The 21,623-nt window shown below is 37.0% G+C and overlaps 1 protein-coding gene across 9 annotated transcripts in view; it reads left to right on the top strand.

Annotated features, from left to right (window-relative positions):
* The window catches only part of GOLIM4 (golgi integral membrane protein 4), a 72,212-nt gene that overhangs the window by 36,128 nt on the left and 14,461 nt on the right, over positions 1 to 21,623 (top strand). For 3 of the 9 annotated variants that reach the window (XM_023524601.1, XM_011380036.2, XM_011380053.2), the window contains exons 2-9: positions 6,601 to 6,675; positions 7,914 to 7,963; positions 9,522 to 9,575; positions 10,864 to 11,014; positions 13,792 to 13,874; positions 14,385 to 14,468; positions 17,650 to 17,808; positions 19,975 to 20,319. In XM_023524601.1, coding sequence (XP_023380369.1) covers positions 6,601 to 6,675; positions 7,914 to 7,963; positions 9,522 to 9,575; positions 10,864 to 11,014; positions 13,792 to 13,874; positions 14,385 to 14,468; positions 17,650 to 17,808; positions 19,975 to 20,319 — 1,001 coding nt within the window. The remainder of the gene's footprint in view (positions 1 to 6,600; positions 6,676 to 7,913; positions 7,964 to 9,521; positions 9,576 to 10,863; positions 11,015 to 13,791; positions 13,875 to 14,384; positions 14,469 to 17,649; positions 17,809 to 19,974; positions 20,320 to 21,623) is intronic. The other 6 variants (XM_011380090.2, XM_011380043.2, XM_023524620.1 and 3 more) reach the window with 4 other exon arrangements.

Genomic DNA, 21,623 nt, shown 5'->3' with positions numbered 1-21,623 from the left:
CTATTTTAGATTGGTTGTCCAGGCAAGGACTTGTTGAGAAAGTATCTTTCAAGTCAAGATCTGAGGGAAGTGAGGGAGTGACTTGCGCAGGTACCTAGAGGAGTTACAGTGGAAGCACTGGGAAGAGACAGTACAAGGTACTGAGGTGAGAGTGGCGTGTTCAGGGAATATCAAGGAGGCTGCTGTGTCTAGAGCAGGATGATCAAGTGAAGCCATGAGAGGGCTTTGGGTTCCACTCTGTAATGAGAAGTCATTGGAGGGTTTTGCCCCCAGGCTTAGAACGTGAATATGTAATTTAGTAAATGGAGTTAACCATAAGAAAAGGTTAATTAATAATTAAATTCAGCTATAAATCGTCTAGCAGACTGGAAAGGTTGAATTGTACTGGAAGATGTACATCTGGAATTGAGTGAGAAGTAAAAGTTGGACTTAATGTTTTAGCAGCTATCTGTGAGAGGTTTTGAAGATGGATGCAGAACTCTAGGAGACTTTGATGAAAGAGTCTGGGGGAGACACTGAAGGCAGCCTTAGAGAAGTCCTTACCTACCTACTCACAGGGGCTGGAGGAAGGATCCAGTGAGCTCCTCAAAATGATACTATTATTTGTACCCTATTTTCTTTTACTTAGTTGTTTTACGTGGGTTGTTTTCTAAAGAGATCTCCTGCAGTTTTTCAGAGTTTTCATGAGGTAAAACTATGAAAGAAGGAAGGAAAGATAATTGGAAAACTGTATCTACAATGTCTTTATGTTAAAGACTAACTCATTCTACAGAGGAGGGGGGTGGGTAAGTGGCTGGCCTTCACCCTACTTCTGGTGAGTTAGAACCACAACCAAAAGCAGTTTTTAAAAACTATACTAAATATCTACGATTTTAGGCATCAAAACCAAAACCAAAACAAACCTCAAAAGTACTATGTTCAGAGAACTATTTTGATTTTATTTATTTTCCTTTTTTGTCATTTCTCTTACCGGCCAACTTAAAACTCTTCATCGATAATTATCAAAAGCACAAATTTGTTCAGTTTAATTTTTATTATATGTACAATGATAGAGGTACCTGCAAATGTTAATATTTTCACAGGTTGAATTGTGTGACTTTCATAGCAAACCTCAGCTTTTTCTTTTCCTTTTTTAAATAAAGATAAGAAACTTTACATTATTGTCAGAGCTGAAAGCAAAATTTCATGGGCTGTTGCTTTTGCCAAGAAAACATTGCCCTGTCTTTGTTTAAGGTGTTAAAACACTTAGCAATGTTTTCTGTCTAATTTTAGAGTGTTACTTTCTAATTCTGAATTGGAGCAGTTTGGCCCCAAATGTCATGGATATATATTTTGCCCATAAGTGGATATATACAGCTAATTTCTCTTGTGACTTTCAGATGGAAGTCAAAGTTAAAATGGAAAATTGCTATAGGGAGCTGACATGTTTTTAAACTCTTGAGTGCTTTAAGGTGGAATAAAAACCTCTTTCCATTCTCGACTGCATGGAAAATATTAAATTTCTTTTTAGTAGGCAGGGGAGATGATGAGTATTACGGATTTTCCTCTTTTTCTCATGAGTTCTTGTGATTCAAATTCTATCCCATAGTGTTATTCTACATTAGAGATTTTAAATGCCGAGATTGAACCACCATTATTTATTTATTTATTTTTACATATTTTTCTTTAACCTGGTTTGGTATTGTGAAATTTGTTCATTATATACTATTTTTTGTTGCAAAGGTTCTTGTAGTATTAGTTCATCTTGACTGATGCCCTTGACTTGAGAGTATAAATAGAAAAATAGAGATAAGTGACAAGGATTGATTAGCAATCCTCCTTCTAAGCAAAACGGTAAACCTATCTAGATAAATCACTAGCTCAAAAGCCTGGAGAATGCATTTTAAAAGAATTAAGGGTAGTTGTGTGTGTGTGTGTGTGTGTGTGTGTGTGTTTAATTGATAGGGAAATTTTCTAGAAGAGCTACAAGGACACAAAGATTGTATCTGATCTGTTTTACTGTCCTTCAATTCTTATCAAAAAATTAGCTTATGAGTTCTACCAAGCTGTTGGAATGATTATTTGCTTTTTTAAAAAAAGGGATTTTTTTTTTTTTTTAGTGAAAGCAAACAAATCAAGATCTTATACCTTTTCAAAAGATACACACACACACACACACATATGTGTATATATACATATACATATATACATATGTATACACATATCTCTATGTATTTTTACATTGTTATTATTAGACTTTAATTGTAGTGTTGAAAGGACTCTCTTAATTGCTTCTCTGGTACTTATGTCATCATAGCACATAGATGAAAAAAATGTTTTAGTATTTTTGTAGCATTTACTTCATGCCAGACAACGTTTTAAGCGTTTGACATACATTAACTCATTGAACCCTGACATCCACCCAAAGAGATAGGAACTGTCATTATCCCCACATGTAAGGAAACTGAAGTACAAAGAAGTTCAGCAACTTGCCTCTTAAGAGATGAATCTGGGGTTTGAACTCAGACACCAGTCTGTACTCTCAACCATCATGTTACCACCTGCCTCTTTCCCTTTCTTTCTAGAATTTTCAATTCCATGGATTAATTTTCACTCTCATGTTCATTTACCTAACGTGGTTTCCTCAGCTTCCAATTCGGGACTGCTTTTCGGTTTTCCTTTTCCTGACAAAGCACTGATGAAGACAAGCACTTCAACCTTCCACCAGTCACTGCTGCCCTTTCACATTCCTCCTTGGTGATTGTCTCCAACTTTCAAGCCATTTCTGCATCCTTAAGTTATATTACATCAGGACTAGAAGCTGATGCTGTAATAATGGCTTGACCAGTTCTGAGTAATTTAATAGTACAGTTACCTCATGGTTTCTACATATATCCTCCATTTCTGTTTACTACATCTTGTTTTTTACTGCATTTGCAAAATTCATTCTTGCCTTAGCTGTTGCTGTTATTGATGCCATTTAATATATTCATGAATATGTCTCAGATTTCCCAAGACCTTTGCATTTGGACTGTCATCCACAACATGTTTGCATCTTTGTGGACATCATATAGCATCTATTCTAGTGATTTATGGAAGTTCATAACTGTACATTCTATGATCTCTCAGCTCTTGAGACACACTACTATTAATATGCTGAATGTGTAAATTCTCATTGAGCGTAAAGCTGTCAAAGACAGTTTTGCGATTCAGTATGATAAATGGACACTATGGACCAGCTGTTGGCACATTTCCTGACTGCATTTCAGGGAAGAGAATAAGAAAGAATGGAGCACCATCTCCCACCCTCCCACACCCAGTGCTGCTCACCCTATCCCCCACATGCTCTCTCTACTTGGTCTAATCTACTGGACACTTTACTCTTATTGAAGATGAAAGCACCCTGACGAATTTTCTGCTTCCCAGGCCAAAGATAATTATTACCTGATTATCGAGTCCCATACAACACTGAGTTTACAACAGTGAGTTTACAACAGTGAGTTTACAGTGATTGCTGCTGTATATTATTAATGATTGTAATTTGTAGATACACCTTTTCCCTCTATCCTTACCTTTCCACAACAATGTTTAATATCTAGAGTCTGAGGTCACTGGGGATGGGTGGCGAGTAGTCCCCTCATATACATCTTCTTGACCGTGATGCAGTTTGTTTGTTTGCTCGTTTGTTGTTTGTCTTAATCATGGGTGTTTCTAGCTGTAATTGTTTCCCCCTAATGGTCCTGACATCCTCAGGACCCCTTGCAGCGACCTCAGTTCCACTGGAGCAAGATCTCGACTATTTTGCCTGTTGCTTTTTTTGAAAGTGATGCACATTGCTGGCTGAAATCGTCTATAATATGTCCGATTAGTGCACCAAGATTCCCTTTTAAGTGGCATGTTTATGTTCCTATGTCCTTCTACCCACACCATGGGAACTTTGGCTAGTGGACTGGAGATGAGTGAGTGTTTTTCCTTCCAGCCAGGAAGGAAAAAGTTGTTCTTGTGGCACCCCATTCCTGCCTCTGTTATATCACGATAGCATTGTAATTTATCTATTTCCCTGCAAGTTTCCCCTACCTGACTGAAATTCTCAAAGACGATGAGCATGCAGTTCAGGGCTTGGCTTTAGTGTAGTTATGAAATAGTGCTTATCTTTGTTTTCCCTGCTTCATTCCAGACATTCAAGATGGTACTGTTAGAACCAATCCAAAGAACCTCTTGGTCTTAATAGGCTTTTAGAAATTAGCCAAGGGACTTAAATACCATATGGATATGTTTGAACAAATGTGATTTTCAACATGGACTTGCAACAAAGATTTTTGGAGTACAGCTCCTAAAGTGGAGTTTCATACCTCTGTGCCTTTGTCCCTGTGATGTCCTCCAGAAGTACCTTCCTCCTGTGGTACCCCTGTCTACCAAATTGCTCCTCACTCTCAAAGCCAACCAAGAAATCACCACCTCTGAGAAGTCTTCCCTTACCCCTTTTTCATCCAGAGTTCATCTCTGTCTTTCCTTGGGCTTAAATATACTTTTATTATGCCAAATGTATTCATCTCTAATTATTTACAAATTACCTAACCTATTTCCCATTTTAGACTTGAGCTTCTTTAGGCCAAGGGCCATGTCTATTCATTTTGCATTTCTACTGGTAAGCTGGTGCCAGGTACATAGTAGGTGCTTAGTAAACACAGAATCGTATCGGATTCTTTTACAGTAATAGCCCTGGGGGAATGGGGTCATCTAGGGAATAGAATAGGAGCCTGGGTGGAGAAAGGGGTTGGCAAGGATCATGGTATGACTAATGGGAAGCTGAGGATGAGGGAAAAGATGAGATTGGGGCTGGCATGCTATCAGGGATGACACCATACTAGTTTGGGTGGTGGCAGGCATTCTAGAAGTTCCAGACAGAGATGTTAGCAGAGGTGTGAGTAGAAGAATTAGGGGCTATGGTAGTCATAGATGGAGCCCCAGGAATGGAAGGTTTATATAGGATGACAAGACAAGAGATGTAGTGTGGGAAGGTGGGGGACCTAGGAGATGATGGCCATACTGGAAGTTGGACAGCAGTAGCTGGCAGCTGTGACAGTGAGGAAAGGGCGGGAAGAGGCACAAGGAATTCCTTGTGCAGCAAGGGGTTGTTGCAGGTGTGTGGGAGGGGAGTTGCTGTGGCTATGGCACTTTTGATAGCCAGTCATGTTGGACAGTTGTGTATGCTGTGCATGGTCAGTCAGTGATTGATGATTAAATTGTGTCTAAGGCAAGCGTGGGGAGCTAGGGACTGAAGAAACAAATAGATGACAGGTTTGGCTTAGCTTGCCAGGGAATGAGATCATATGTGACCATAATGCTGAACAAACAGGATTCAAGGGCTACATGAGAAATTCACTTTATTCTCTCCTCCTTTCCCTTCATTGCCCGTAAAACCACTCTGTGGGGCTGCGTTTTCTTTCCCTGGATGAAATATAAGACAGACCTCTTTCAGAGAAAAAACAACAACAACAACAACAAAAAACCCCTTCTTGTATTACAATCATGTAATGTGATAAATATGGCTACATCAGCAATCATATTACAATATATAAATGTATTAACTACCTTAAACTTACACAAGCTTACATGTCAATTTTATTCAATTAAAAAAAAAAACTTTTAATAACCTTTATCCATAAACACAGTCTTGGTTTAGTAGGTACCATGTCTGGTCCAGTCCAGTGTAATAATATGTATTTTTTTTTATTCAGAGGTCGAGCTTCTCCCTCTTCTGCAGCTCATGTTTGCTATAGACATGAAGCTTCTAATGGGGAAGAGAGTTCTGATAGGCCTCTTCTCCCTATTTCCCCCTAATGCATCTGCTCTTCCTCTCTGACTCACTGGGTGATTCCGGCTTCTTCAGAGTAGACTGAATAATGATGATAAAGTGCAGGAAGATAGATCTTAAAGCATGGCTGTGGCAGATGCTAACCCAACCTGTTCTTTTGTGGGCACTTCTGTAGGTTTTTTTGGAATGTGCCTCTCCCTCCTTCATTTCTGTGGCTCTCTCACCTATGTTTTTCTTGATGTGGGAAATACACATCTTCTTCATTCCAGTGGTTTGTTGCTGAGGTGTTCTCACCAACACACTCAGCCTTAATTCAGATTCAGATCATGTTGACTTGGCAGGACTCATGGGATATGTAGGTGGAAACACCCAGTAGGCTTTAGGAAATGCTCTTCTAGTGCCTAAGAGAGGCAGAGGCTAGAAATATACACACATGGGAGGTAAAAGCTATGCAGATGATAGTTGAAATCATAGGAGTGAATGTGGTTGCCCAGGAAGAGACGTAGACCCTCATAGAGATGCTCTCATTTAAGGAGCAGGAGAAGGAAAAGGAGCTGGCAAAGAAGATGGCAGCCTCTTCCAGAGTTTTGGTTCTATAAAGGGGCAAACTGTATAGAAGAAGTCAGTCAGCCCTGAATTATGTAGCTTATTGTTTGTTTTATCCCCAGAATGTGGAACTTGTAAATACATATTTTATTTTCATTACAAAAAGACTCTGATTTCCTCCTGTTTTGAAAATTGATGTTAACTTTGTTTAAGAATTTCTAATTCTTTGAAGACAAATTTTAACTTTTTTTTTCTAGTTGTGTATGAACACAGATCAAGATTAGAGAAATCCTTGCAAAAGGAAAGACTTGAACATAAGAAAGCAAAGGAAGGTAAATAAATAATTTGTGTTATTGTCATATCCTTATTTGAAGCATCATGTATTTTCTTTACTATTGTTTGCTAAGAAATTTCTCAGATCAACATAAAGTCAGTTTTATAGGTGGACAGAGAAAGAGATACCAAGCAATCTGCTATGCATTCCACGATAAAATAATTCCCACTTAAGACTGGATTTAGAATCTTTCATTCAGTTGGTGTCATCTGGAAGTAGTTCATATATTGACTGCACATATTATTTCAGAAATAAACAACTTTTCATCTGAATATTATACACGTTACTAATACTTGGAACTTTTGTATACAGATATCTAGGAAGTAACAATATGTATTGTCTAGAATATGACAAATTTGAAATATATATGCATATATATACATGTTTATAACATGATAAATTGATCACATTGTGTAATGTCTTTTAAGTTATGAACCTGTTTTTATCTTGTGAAGGCTTTTATTGGACAGCCAATTGGTTGTTTGAAAAATTAACATTTAGCATAGGTATAAGGCCAAGGTATGATTTTTATCAGAATTTTTTAAATAAAGCATAGGCTTTATACATTTTGCAATTCAATGTTATCTAAATTTATAGTTTTATTCACATTTTGTGATAGATCTTGATATTTAAGTTAGGTGTTCTATCTGATTAACTTGGTGGGTAGAAGAAGAGAGAATAGGAGAGCATTATTGGTTAGGACATTTTACTGACCCTTGTTGTAAAGAATAGAAGTTTAACAACATTAGAATGCTTTGATAGGATTTGAATTTTCCTTGTCTTCAAATGCAGTGATTTTATAGGGCCATCTAGTGGATAATATAGTTTAAGAGCCTTAAAGATGGTTTCAATGGCTTGAATTCTTTTCAGGTCCTAAATGATTTTATTGTGCCATCTAGTGGATAGCAAAAAATCATTTAGGTGTGTTTTTTTAATTTCAAGGAGAGTTAATCACAGAGTACACATTCTAAATGTCCTTTTAATCACTTGCTGATAAGGTGGATTTTCAATGCAAGATTTACAGCTTTAAGGTAAAGAGAAAAATTATATGATAGTTTTTTCCAACTGTTTCTAAAACTTTAAAAGGCAAAATAAAGTATATAAGTCACCAAGTAGATTGTTTTAAACTTAGAACATTTTTTTGTAAGTCTGAGTAAAGTTTGCCTTTGTCGTTTTAGATGTTTAAAATGTCACAATAAATTAACTTACACTTTGGTTCCTTATTTTTTTTTCTAGATTTTCTTGTTTATAAGTTAGAAGCACAAGAAACACTAAATAAAGGAAGGGTAAGTTTTTTTTTTTTTAAATTTTTTAAGGAAAGTTAGAGGAGAAGGAAATGTAAAATATTTTACTCTGTTGATCATTAGAATTGTAAGGCTAAATTTTTTTTTTTTTTTGCTACCAAAAAATTACAAGAGTAAGACTAAAAAAAAAAACATTATTTTAAATCCTACCATTGCTTATGATAATAATATAAATGATACAATAAATTGGGAATTGCCTTAACAATAAAGAGCAGATAATTTTTATTCATTTATTTGTTCATTTGCTTACAGTTTCTGTTTTCTATAGAATGTGATATTTATTTTGGTTTGCCTTTGCACATTACTTTTACTTGCACATACAGTATTGTGTAACATGTAACACAGTACCTGGCCTGGAGCCATCATTCAAAAACATTTGTGGAATGAATGAATGAATGAATGAATGATATTGGCATTAAACAAAATTTAAGTCCAAATTAACTAGAGAAAAGCAAGTCTTTCTCTTACGCTAAAAAAAGTAAGCATTAGTTGAATAAAACATCGATGTTTTGGGGTATTAAAACTGAGAAGAGTCAGTTTCTTGGACAGCTCAGAAGCTATCAGCTTTCAACTCTTACTTGCTGCTTGTAAAAGCCCTGACCAAGATTCGTGTGCTCTGTTGTACATTTTATAATGTAATTTCCTTAAAAATTAAAATAGTAAAGCAATAAAATAAAGTGAAGAAGAAAAAATGCAGTTTATTTTAGAAGTTGTGAAAATATTAAAAAGCAATGATTGAGAGTATACTTGTGCTGGCCATGGGATAAGCAAGGGGTGTGGCGTGTGAGATAGAACAACACAGCACGGGGAGAGAACCTTCAGGTGTGCTGTGTACTGACCGGTCATAGCTGCCCAGGGCTGTGGAAATGTGTGAGGTCCATAGGTGAAGGTGCCCCACCGGGACACAGTGATCTGCTACTAGAACATGGAATTCAGTATTAGGCTTAGGCTCAAATTGTAATCCTGGTTCTGCTACCAAAGGAAATGTTGGCCTCTGGCCTGTTTCCTATCCTTTCTATTTTTCACTCTCTGAAATGGAGTCTCACTGGAGTAAAGTAATTTATGTAAAATTACTTACCCAGTGAAGCTCAGTTGGAAGGAAAGCACCTTTTTTCTTGCCTCCCTTAAGCCATGCTAAGCTTGTGAGACCTGGTCCTTGTTGGTTTAGCCCTACTTCTTGGAGCGCCCTATGCCATACTGCGTCTCAGGACAAGCTCCTTCGTGTATCTGGGCCTCAGTTCTTCTTCTGACTATGAGAGTGGAAGTAAATCATCTCTAAGGGCCCCGTCAAGCTGCTATTTTGTGATTCTGTGCCCTCTTTTTCATTACTAAAATCTAGCAAACTTCTGGGAATGTTAAAACTTTATTTCTGCTATTATATAAAGAAATGGCCTCAGAGACATCCCAGTTCAAGTGTAGAATTCATTTTCGCTTACACAAGTGCAATAAATGAAATTCTTCTGTTAAAGTTTTAAGTTGTATTTAGCAAAAGAGCCAGATTTTTATCTTTGTGTTAACTATTTTCTTTTTCAATTTACAGCAAGATTCCAATAGTAGATACAGTGCATTGAATGTGCAACATCAGATGTTGAAAGTAAGTAATTTAAAGTTATCCTTCATGAATGAATGAAAGGATTAGCTAAGTAACTTTAAGTGATTAAGGAAAGTTATAGAAAGTGGATTTGTATTATAATATGGTATATTGAAGTCATATTTGACTAAAAATGATATATAATTGTAATGTACTATCCTATTTATCACCTGATTACAAAGAATATCTTTAGCTTATACATTTTTTTATAAATCAGGCTCTCTAGTCAAATTATTTTTAAATTTGATCTTCTCTTATCCTTTAAGGCTTTTTGTTTGTTTGTTTAATTTCTCACAGTGCTTTCTTTATTTTTATACACACTGGAGGTGGTAGAACTATTAAAATACCTCCTTTGTGTTACTAATATTTAATGTGTCCTCTTACCCACCACAGGGACACAACTTATAATTAAAGCTTCTCCTTCCTTGGTTCTTGGATAAAATTTATTATTGTGTATCAGGAAGATGAGAGAGAGAAAGAGAGAGATACTTCATTATTTCTGTCAAGATAGAGGAGATGAGCAGCGTGCCATTACGCCATGCTCCACAGGAAAACCGTGCCATGATCTCCCTGCCTCCAAAACTCCAGCTTTTCACTTGGTATTGTCTTTCCTCTTGTATCAGTAAGGAAACCACTTTTTATTGAAAACAGACCCTTTTCTATTATCAAGAAAGCAATACATAAATTAAGGCAGATCATCCTTTCACATGAAGTGTTTGGAGACTGTAGAATTTATCTACATTGTGATTATAGCATAATATTATAATCAGCAATAAATAAGAATAATTTAATAAACAATCGATTTATTACTTCCCCAAAAGAGAAGTATCTTTTTTTCTTTTCTTTAAACTGGGTTGTCAGGAAGGCTGGAAGTCAAAGAAAGGAAATCAAAAATGTTAAGAAAACAGCAGATTGAAGGAGGAAATCTAGAATATCCACAGAGAGTAATTTTTCCATTAGTTTACCTTGTTTCCACAATAAAATGAGTACCTGAGAATTTCCCCAAATCTCTCTCTTTTCCATCTCTCATGCTAACTTCTAACTTCTCATTATTCCCATTGATGTTAAAAATTTAGAAGAAAATTATTTTTGGCCTTGATCCCAAACTGTTCATTTGAAATGTAAGGAAAATAGAGGGAAGCTGCACAAATTAAAAGCAACTTGAGGAAAATGAAACCTGCTTCTTCATTTGTTCTTACTTTCGAACAAGAGAAAGGCTGTGCTATCGAGAAATAGACTCTGATGTAATTTAGAGAATGTACATCTTTGCTCAAAGGTCTCATCTTTGCAGAGTCAACACGATGAGCTAAAGAAACAGCACAGCGACTTGGAAGAGGAACATCGTAAACAAGGAGAAGACTTCAGTAGGACATTTAATGACCATAAGCAGAAATACCTGCAGCTGCAGCAAGAGAAAGAACAGGAACTTTCTAAGCTAAAAGGTACTGGGAAATCTAACTAGCTAGTACTCATGGAAATAAGTACGCAATGTTTCAATAGAACAATAGACTTTGGTTTTATTTTGTTTTTTGCATGATGATTGATTTACATTTATCATGTGGTCTTTTACTATCCACTTATTTCTTTGTAACATTTCACATTTCTCCTTATCTCTTTGGTTTGTTGAGAGAAGCAGAATAGAATGTTCAGTGTTCTCAATGGGACACATTGGCCATGTTAGGCAAGACAGTTCTTTATGTGTGTGTTATGAGACATCTGGCATCTCTGATCTTCAACTCACAAAAGGCTGTCGATGCTCCCCAGTCATTGCAATGTTCAAAAATTAGGATGGCGAAGAATTTCTAAAAATCTCCAAGGGGGCAGAAAGACTTTCTATCAGCTGTCAACAGTAGCTTTGAAAAGCTCAGGTTCTAGAGTCAGTTGGCCTTATATTTATAAAATAAGATGTTATCATAGAGAGAAACTGGGTTATGGGTACTTTTGATCTCTTTGTCCTTTTTTTTTTTTTTGCAACGTTTTGTCTATAAGTATTTCAGAATAATAAGTTATAAGAAAAAGGATCGTGGTAATTTACAAAAGGTTAAGGTGGTCTTGATAGAGCTGGGCTGGCTGTCAGCTGATGATACCCAAGAGATATAGACATGTAGGGGCTTTGGCTTCTTGGTGTTGTGGCAGGTGTTGAGAGGTCATTAAGACAACAAAACAACTTCTTGACACCCAGGACAAAAGGAGAAATACAGTGAATACAGGGCTCTTGTCATCAGAAATGGAGACTATATTAATACCTTGAGGGGTAGGGAGAGGCTGAGACAGAGACAAAGGGAGAATAAGGGAGAAAGAGAGCAAGAGAAAACACTGTTTATGTTGCCAGCTAATTATTGGAAGAAACATCTCAAGGAGACCTTAACCAACACAGTGTGACAATGCCTTTGATGACACTTTTATAAGTTTCACATCAGCAGTGTTTTTTGGTTATGATCCTTGATAAAGCATAGGATAGTAAGTTAAAGCATGTCGTGATAGATGCAGGTCAGGAGTGGCAGACAAAGATGTACATCCAAGCAGTCTTCGGTAGTTTAACGTGATATGAGAAGAGAATTTAGAATTCTTGGGGAGATGAACTGATAGCATATAAGCTTAGATAATTATTCTTTTCATTATCATCATCATAATAGCTGACACTCAACAAATTTTACCATGTGCCAGAACCAGGTGAAACTTCTTCATGCAATTATCTTATTTAATTCTCATAACAACCTGTAAGCAGGTGTTATGTTTAGCCTAATTTAACAAATGAAGAAATCGGGGTCTACTGATTAAATAACTTACTGAAGGTAAAACAGTCGAGGCATGGGAGCCACTGCCATTAAGTTTATAATCTGAAATTTCTTTAAAAGCTAGCAAAGTTTGAGTATTTCAAGAGTGTAAGTGTGTGTGTAGACTGAAGCCCCATCTAGCCAATGACACAATTACAGTCCTCTTGGATTGCCAGTAGTCCTGTTTTGACCTTTGAGAAAATCCATTATCCCGTGTAGGTGGACAGCCCAGTCACTGACCACATCTCCCACCTTGTTCTTGATCTCTCCTCCAAACCCAGTCACAAATTCGATACTCCCAAGTCAGGCAGGGACTCTAAAGGAGTTAGAGTGGACAGAATATATGCTGAAAGATGGTGACTGGCACTTTCCTTTATTGCCGAGTACCACGCTGGAGACTTAGGGTTTTGTCTGCAGGAAGCAGCTTCCACTTTGGGACAGTTTGCCTAGCACAGGTTTATGCCTGCTGTCCCAGCATAAAAATCAACAGCACCTCCTTTCACTCTCCCATTGGAAAATAAGTTATATGGCCACTTTGCCACCATTCACTTCCACCATGTGTTGCTCATGAGAACTGGCCTAGTATTGCCAGATTTTATTAGACTCAGATTCTTGATTTTTTAAGTAGTGACAACTATCAAATGTGGAAGACACTTATAGGCCAATACGGCAGAGGCAAAAAAAAAAAAAAGTTTGTAGCTGCCAGTTCATAACATTTAATGTCCAGATGTAGGGAATGTGAGAAATTATCAAGAAGGTAAGAGAGTTTGGTCTAGAATCTGTGAGTTGCTGAGGCCCTATGCCAAAGAGTAGGGTTTGAAGTTGGGGAGATATTAAGACTTCGCTGTGATTACCACAGTCTCGCATTGTAGCCCTAGAAAGATCTTCCCTAGAGCAAAGAATCTGGATCAGTTAAGACCTCAATGCTAGGAGAATGAAAATGTATTTAGAATTTTTCAATAGGTAAGTGGTATTTCTCTGTCTCTTATTTCTTGAGTTGCCTTCATAATTGAAATATCTTTTGGGGACAGTGGAAATTACTTGTGCTCTGAGAAATAGAGTTTGTGCTTTTTGATAACTTTGTTTTTAATTTGTGAAGAGACTCAAATTTTAGACCACCCCTGCCCATTGCCTTTTATTCCTAAGGAGTTACTTATTAACAGAAATATTCCATTTTTAACTCCTGAGTAATTAAAAATCCTTACTTTCTTCTATAGTGTATAATCTCTTTAAAAGTGTTTAAGCTACTGAACCAGATTGTATCGAGATGTACAAGTGAATCCATGCCCAACCTGTGTAGTTTTTATTGATTTGGAATATTATATTGTCAAAGTTCAAAACAAATCCTAAAACAAGTTATATCAAGCTTTAGATATGAAGCATTAGCATCAAAAGCCTAAAAATGTCAAGGCTTTATGTGTGATTTTCTTTTTCTAAAATAGAAACTGTGTACAATTTGCGAGAAGAGAATAGACAACTAAGGAAAGCGCACCAGGACATACATACACAGCTCCAAGATGTCAAGGTAAAGCAAAGCCATGCGTTCGACTCTTTAGTGCTTGCCTCATTTACTTCGTGGAATGATTTTAAAAGTGATTCTCTAATTGACCTGCTCTACAAATCCATGTTGTCTTTTTGGGCTTGGCATAAACTGAGTGTGCCTAATTCTTTTACCACTTCTGCATCGTAAGCTAAAAGATGGTCTGAAAATCCAAACATGTTCATTAGTACTGAAATGATTCTTTTGCTAAATGGTTGCGTTTTAATAAGCTTTTTATTTAAAAAGCTTTATTAATAATGAAAGAGTTGTTCATTTGCTTTTGGTTTTATCGTGATTATGATATTTGTATAGCTCATTTTAGATTTTAGAATACTATGTTAATCATACTCATCTCTCCAATTATTTTTAAACTTAACAAATGCTGCAACAAAGCAAAGCAAGCAAGAAACGTTTGGGTGGTCATACCACTGTCAGCCAAAAAAGAGTTTGTCTTAGAATGTTAAAACTCAACATGTAAAATTCTTTTTTGTGTAGCAACAGCATAAGAATTTACTCTCCGAGCATGAACAACTTGTAGTGACTTTGGAAGACCACAAGAGTGCGCTAGCTGCTGCACAGGTTAGAAGGGTAGCAGCCTCTGTCGGTTCTTTTTTAAAGTCTGCTTAACATTTCTGAATTCCTTTGTGCATGCAGTCTCTCAAAAGCCAATCTTCAGTGAGTTCCTTAGCACAGAGCTATCCTGATCCTGAGGATCATGCATGCTTTCAGAATTCAATCAGGAGAATATTAAATAAACCTTCGATTATTTTTTGCCACTGATTGTGGTATACATATGATTATTTCTACCCTGCATTAGCCCTTACATTCAGCATTCTAATCCTTGTTTAAATCATAGAAATTATTCCATATATATATATGGTCTCTTGCCACTATCTGACCTGTGTTGACTCTTGCTCTGGGATTTATAGGATTTTATGATGCTAGCTACCTAAATAAATTATCGCCAGACTTCTTTTTCCCTTCCTTCCTTGCTCCTAGCATTCCAGCCTACTCATACTCCTTTTGGGACTAGGCTTATGTGTTATTGGTCAAATTATAGAAGGAAATGAAGAGCTCTCATGTCAATAGAGAAGGTAAAACACAAGAGTCAGAAGTTCTATTTGTTCAAAGCCTGGAACAGCCCCTGGCACAAGGCGGGCCCTCAGCAGATATGCTCTGAAGGAACAGATGAACAAGTATAAGTGTTAGAGTGCTTATTAAAGCAATACCACACTGGGTGTTTCACTTTCTAGGAAAAGCAAAGAAATAGGAATGGCTAGTTTAGTCACTACGTCTTAATCATCAGGGCTTTGCGTTTCTTCTCTTGGAAGAATAAGAGTAAAGGCCAAAGGAAAACCAGCCATCTATACTTATCAGGAGACCATGTATCAATTTTGTCCTTACAAAATTATTAGAAATACAATTTGGTGAGCCCTGACCCATCTCAGAGTCTGTAACATCTGCATCTGTGGGACTCCTTTTCATTGTAGACAGTGATGTGGGCATTTCTCTGTGAAACTAGCTACAGGGTGATTTTTTACATAAGTATAAATTAAATTGACTTCAGAGGGGATTATTTCATTCAAAACCTTCTATATAAAAGTTTTGCCAAGTATTATTATTTTATGTGAGGCTGTTTTTTATACTAAAAACTGCAACAAACCAATTTGAATATTCTATGCTATAATGGCCATAAGTATCAGATGAAGCAACAATTTGAAAATCCAGAGAAATGTAAGTAAAATAGTTTATTTAATGACCACAACCAAATTCTGTAGTAAGTACCCTGGGAGTGTTACTGACAGGGTTTTGTCATAAATATACATATACATATATATATATTATTTTTACTTAAGCTATGCATAGTTTTCTACTTTTTTAAATATCTTTTTTGGCTCATTGGGGAGAAAACTTCAAGTTTGTCCTGCCTTTTTTTCCTAATAGTTTTGCCAGAACTAGTCACAGTACTTAGAATTTCACCTCTAATCCCCATATTAAAATTTTTCGTAGAGCTTCTTAGAAAACAAATGCTGTTTAGACATCTACATGTCTAATGTAAGTCATCTTATGAGATTCTGTCTAGACAATTTGTAATTGAGGAGGGAGAAAGTAAGAGCAGAATAGAATTTGAGTGTTTACAATTGTCAGGGATTATCATATGAACTTTATATATGCAATTTTATTTAATATTCACAATGTGTTGAATTATATGGTATTATTCCCTTTTTACCTAAATAAAGGGAACTAAAGTAGCTGGCCCAAGATCAGTGATCGGAATCAAGTTGAAGCTTAGGCCATCCTGACAGCTAAGTCACATTTAACTCTCGGGCTGGTGTTTTTGGAGACTCCCGTCCAGTCCATCACAGTTACCTGGGCCTTGCCCCAGGCCTAATGAATCATAATTACTAGAGTGGGGCCCAGGATCTTGCATTTTTAACATGATTCTTCCAATTCTTAATGCACACAAATATTTGAGGACCACAGCATTACTGCCTTCAAAGATTATGTATTTAGGAGGAAAAAGAAGAATTACACTAGATTTAAGGTTTGTGAATTTCTCCATATTTATCTTAAAATATTAAAAATATCACTATGTGGATGTCAGTTGTTTTTTTTCTTTGACTTCCAAAGTTAGTTTGCAAATGTTTTGATTTCTAGGCTAAGAGCCACTGTTAGCTATACGGCACATCTTTATATAAATGATAAACATAGATTTAGCAAGCAGACATCTTGACCTTCGTATGAATGAGAAGAAGGCAAAAAGGCGCCTCCTCCTTGGATGGAAGAGCACTGTGCAGAGTGCACAGCTGTGGCCACAGGAGCGCTGGCTGCACCCCAGCCCCGCCTCCTGCTCTGCCGTGCGCACCGAGGGAGGAGGCCCTATCTGGGGAACTTGCTCAGAAAAAGATTTCTGTGTTCTCTGCATGTGTTTGTTTATGTGTGTGTTTGCACACACAGCATTTCTGTTTTAGGATACCAGTGTTGGTGCATATGATGAGCTAAGTATAAACAGTTTCTTTTCATTTTCTTAGTTAAGGAGTTCGACTTTTTTCTGCCTTTCTAGCTCCTTATATTAAAAATATCGTGTACATGCACACACACACCCCAACACATATACACGCAAAAGAGTATATTCTTATATCTTCATTACAGAATTGAGGAATAAAAATCTAGCTTCACTGTATGCCTGTGCTTTTGCTTTCCAAAAAAAGCTGCAGAGTACAATCCTGGAAGCATTCTGGCAAGTAAGGGACCCTATCTGAGCTCAAGTTGACTGAGGGAGGAAGGTGTCCTGAGTGATCGTATATACACATGTGTTCAGTTACGTATTTTAAACCTGTGATTCTTTTCGGCTGAAAAATGTTACTCAGACCATATTGTTAAGATATCTGCACCTGTGTTTGTATAATTATGTGAATTTTTAGTAGATTTTTAATGCTGTAATACTTGCCACACAGCTGTCTTTTAATAATGATGTTTATACTAGAAAGTTATTTATAAAAATTCCAACTTTGTTTAACATAGCATGGGGAACTAACATCTGTCATAGACATTTTTTCTCTGTTCCCTTTAACTCTAATTCCATTTTGCATGTGCTTAAAAATGGTTAAGCATGTTCAAGTAAGAGGAGCTAATGCATGAAAACAATCCGCATATTTTTTCTAAGTTGTATTTAGATATAATACATTTGTGTAGCCTCTCAGTGACCCCCTAATGCCTATCTAATTTTCTCCTTTTGAACTGTGCAATTTATATGCAGACTCAAGTTGCAGAATATAAACAACTGAAAGATACTCTGAATAGGATTCCAAGCTTTCGAAAACCAGAACCAACAAAGCAGCAAAATGTTACTCAGGTAGCACATTCGCCACAAGGTGACAGCACAGCAAGGGAGAATCCAGCCAGACAGCCACAGGAGGTAAGAGGCGTGAACTGGTAACCTATGGACAGGTCACTAACCCTGTCAAGCTGTCATCAGGTGAATTGTTCTAAATATTGCCAACTCTTCCTGCAGAACAGTGGTTCTCAAATTTTAGCATATATCAGAGTCCCCAGCAGGGCTGTTAAAATGCAGGCCAAGGTTTCAGATTCAGCTAATTTGGAGTGAGGTGTGAGGATTTGCATTGCTGATTCAGCTGGTCTGGGGAGCACACTTTGAGAACTACTGCTGTACTATTTTCTGGGAAATACTACAATGACTTTGGCTTTATTCATGTGGGTTTATTTATTTGAAACAAATTGTTGTGTCATGTCTGAGATTTTTAAGTCTTTTTTGTTTTTTGTTTTTTTTTGGTAGAGGGAGAGGGTTAAATGATCATGAAGATATCCTATGACAACCAGCCCACTCAAATATTAAAGTTGATAATATATTTCAATTCAATGCAGTACTAGGTCAACATAGAACATGCTAACACTTGTATTAAAAGGCCTTTATAAAACTACTAAGGGTGTGAGTGCTAGTGTCATGATCAACATTTTTGTATTCCTGTTCTTCATAAAAATTAAGCTTTGCTTAAGAGTATCTCATAAATGGGACATCAAAAGTAGTGCCACCCTAATCATTAATTCTTACAAATTGTTTTTGCAATCACAGGTGTAATAACGGCAGGTGTGGCGATCTTTCCTCTGACAAAATTGTTAACAATGAATGTGTGAGAGGACTTCCCCCACTCAAGTCACTAACTTACAGGGACAATTAGTTGCTGTGAGTGGACTTCATGAGTCTTCAGTCCCACAGAGTATTTCCTCACAGACAGGTTCTGCATCCCTCATGGCCTCTTGTTCTTTGTCTGGGTCTTAGGTTAATTCTAATTAAGAAGAAAGAAACACAACAAGATCCCTGGCCTGGGAATTAGTTCTGTCCTCTACCCTAAGTTAACTACCTGTCTACCCAATTAATCTTTTAATGACTCAGAACTTCAGTTTTTCCATCTGTGAGGTGGTGATAGTAGTTATTTGCTCCAGACTTTCCCACAGGGATTTTGTGGAGATAAATGACAGGTGTCTGAGAGCATTCAGTGCTTTTTAAAGAGATATTTCGTGGAAACTCAGCACAGTATTATGTCCAACTTGCCAGGTGTATGAGGATGTTGGTAAAATGTACATCTCCAAAAGTTACCTTCAGATGTTTAAGAAAGGTCTTTTCTCCCCAGTTTATTTATTTGTACAACCTGGTTTCTCAGTCATATCCCTGCTAATTTAAGAAGAGGCCTTTACATTTATTTCAATTAGGGGAGAGCAATCTGACCAAAGAAGTTATTTTTTTTTTCTGATAAAGAAGGTTAGAGGTGGGGAAAGGAGTGACAGAAATTCCTAATTGTGTTATATCATCATTTTTCACCCTTCTTTTCGAAGTAATGAAGATCATATAGAAATCTCTGAAACTTGCAGGGAAAACTGATTTAAATCAATCAATTTTAGAAGAGGAGTACTCTATAAAAGGAGATGTCGTTTTTCTGTTCAGTGTTTCCTGTATTAACAATACCAAATACAAAAGACTTCCTCTGGTTTACAAAAAAATGCTACCTTAATACATTAAAAAGTGTTCTATTGTACCTGATCTAATGGACACTATTTTTAGCTAACACAGATGTCTGTTAGTAAAGGATTGTCTTTTTTTATTAGCTAATATCAAATAAACCCAACTCATTCTTAATTTGATCTTATTATTTTCAAATCATTATTGAAAACAAAATATACATTGAAGAAAATTATGTAAACATTTCATCACTTGAAGTTTGAAGGTTTTTTTTTTTTTTTTCCTTTGTATTCTACTGGAAAATTGTAACTAGCTTGCTTTTGTGGGAAAGGCCTACTGAGATATAGTACTTACAGGCTTTAGTTTTAGGCTATTTGCTATGTTCTTTCCAAGATGAAATTTTGCTTATGTTATTTCTATTTTATAGTTAGGGTTATGCAGTGAGAAGAGTTAAATGACTCCATTGCAGCCATACTTTTCAGTCAGGACTCTATTTCTAGACTCCAGGATTTTGCTGATGTCGTAACCCCATAGACATAATAATAAAGAAATTATATCACTACTTTTGGAATAGAAGTGTCATTTCCAGTGATGTGCTTGGCCTAGGTCTCTCTAAATAGTGATGTGTGGCAGAAGCATGAAGCAGTGCCTGGAAGAACAGAAGAAACAAGACCTTATCCTCCCACCCAGAAGGAAGCAGAAATTCAGGCTCCAGCAGAGCTGAACCAGCAGGATGCGGAAGCCAGAGAGCCCGAGGAACATCAGGCAGAAGAGGAGCACAGAAAGGCCCTGGAAGAGGAGGCAATGGAGCAGGTGGGGCAGGCTGAACATCTCGAGGAGGAACACGATCCATCACCAGAGGAGCAGGACCGGGAGTGGAGGGGACAAAGAGAAGCAGCCAACCTTCTGGAAGGGCACGCTCCCGCTGAGGTACCAGGTCATCCACTCCAGGTTGGCTTGGATTAGGTTTCACTGCCTATCCCTCTGGTTTACAAAAAAATGCTACCTTAATACATTAAATACATTTCACTGGGATAGGGAGTGTGGCTTTGTTTTTAAATATTAAAGAAAAAGGCTTACCCATATAATGACAATGTCTAAAATAAAAAATGCAGTTTCACTAAATGTTATGTGAACATATTTAAGTTTTCTGTGGCATTGTTAATAGCAGAGCTACTGACATACCTCAGAAAGATGTTTGGAGAAAAGAGAAGAGCTGCTGGTATATGTATGTGTCTGTGATGGACAGAATGGAGTGCCCAGTGAGAGGGACTCATGCTCACATCTCCTCAGTGGAGTAGCATAGGTGAGCACCTGGTCAGGCACCTTCCCGATCTGTGCTCAAGTTCTGTGGGCGCCTTGAGGCCAAGAACAGTCTCATTTTCATTAATTAAACGTTCCTGATCCCTGTTCATTTACTCTCAAATCGTATATTGGCTTCTGCCCATTTACCTTCAAGTTATCAGAAAGCTGATCTTATCACTTAAGGATACTCCACTAATTGAGCTTGTTTAACTAGTCTCTGCTCAGGCTCCCCTACTGAGCAGTGCCCTCTCACATAAGTAGGATTTTTTTTAAAGTCTGTTATCTTGGTAAATGATGCTTTAAAAGAACTTAAAGCAACACTGAATGCAGCTAGCTACCTTTCTTCCACTATCTCTAAGCCAGTAACAGCAGGCTACCTGGTCTTTGCATACATGCTGGTCACCTTTTATTTATAACTTTGAAGCTTTATTTGGCCTCAGACTCTCTAAAGCTTCTAGCTGCTTGAAGCTTTAGGCTGAGTAGGTGTGAAAGCTTCTGTAGTTGCACTCTTATAATGCTATAAAGTTATCATGAAGAAACTTCTCTCAGTCATGTGACCTTCAAAAGTAATTCCTCACTAGGTTTCATTCCTCTCCACCTTGCACCTTTGGTGAGAATACTGTGTACTTATTTCACTTGGGGGATGGAAGAGGGAGTGGTGGATCTCTCAATGGGAAGCAGAGTTTAAAATTCCTGTATCAGATTTTCCTTTAATCAGAAGGCACTATCTTCTTACCCATTCGTTGATTCTTTAAGGAAAATTGGTTCTCTCCTTTTCCACCCTAATCAGAAGTTTCACTTTTTTTGGTTATGTTTAGCCTGAGATTGGTACAGACATTACTAGAATTAATTAGCATCCCTAGATCTTTCGCTCTTCATGGAAAGGCCTTAGTCTCAAGCTCACAAATTGTCCCAATTAGTTTGAGGTCACCAATTGCCCACTTATAGCA

This window comes from Pteropus vampyrus, unplaced genomic scaffold, assembly GCF_000151845.1.
Source record: "Pteropus vampyrus isolate Shadow unplaced genomic scaffold, Pvam_2.0 Scaffold12, whole genome shotgun sequence".
NCBI classification, from domain to species: Eukaryota; Metazoa; Chordata; class Mammalia; order Chiroptera; family Pteropodidae; genus Pteropus; species Pteropus vampyrus.
This window is presented reverse-complemented; position numbering and strand designations above follow the sequence as displayed.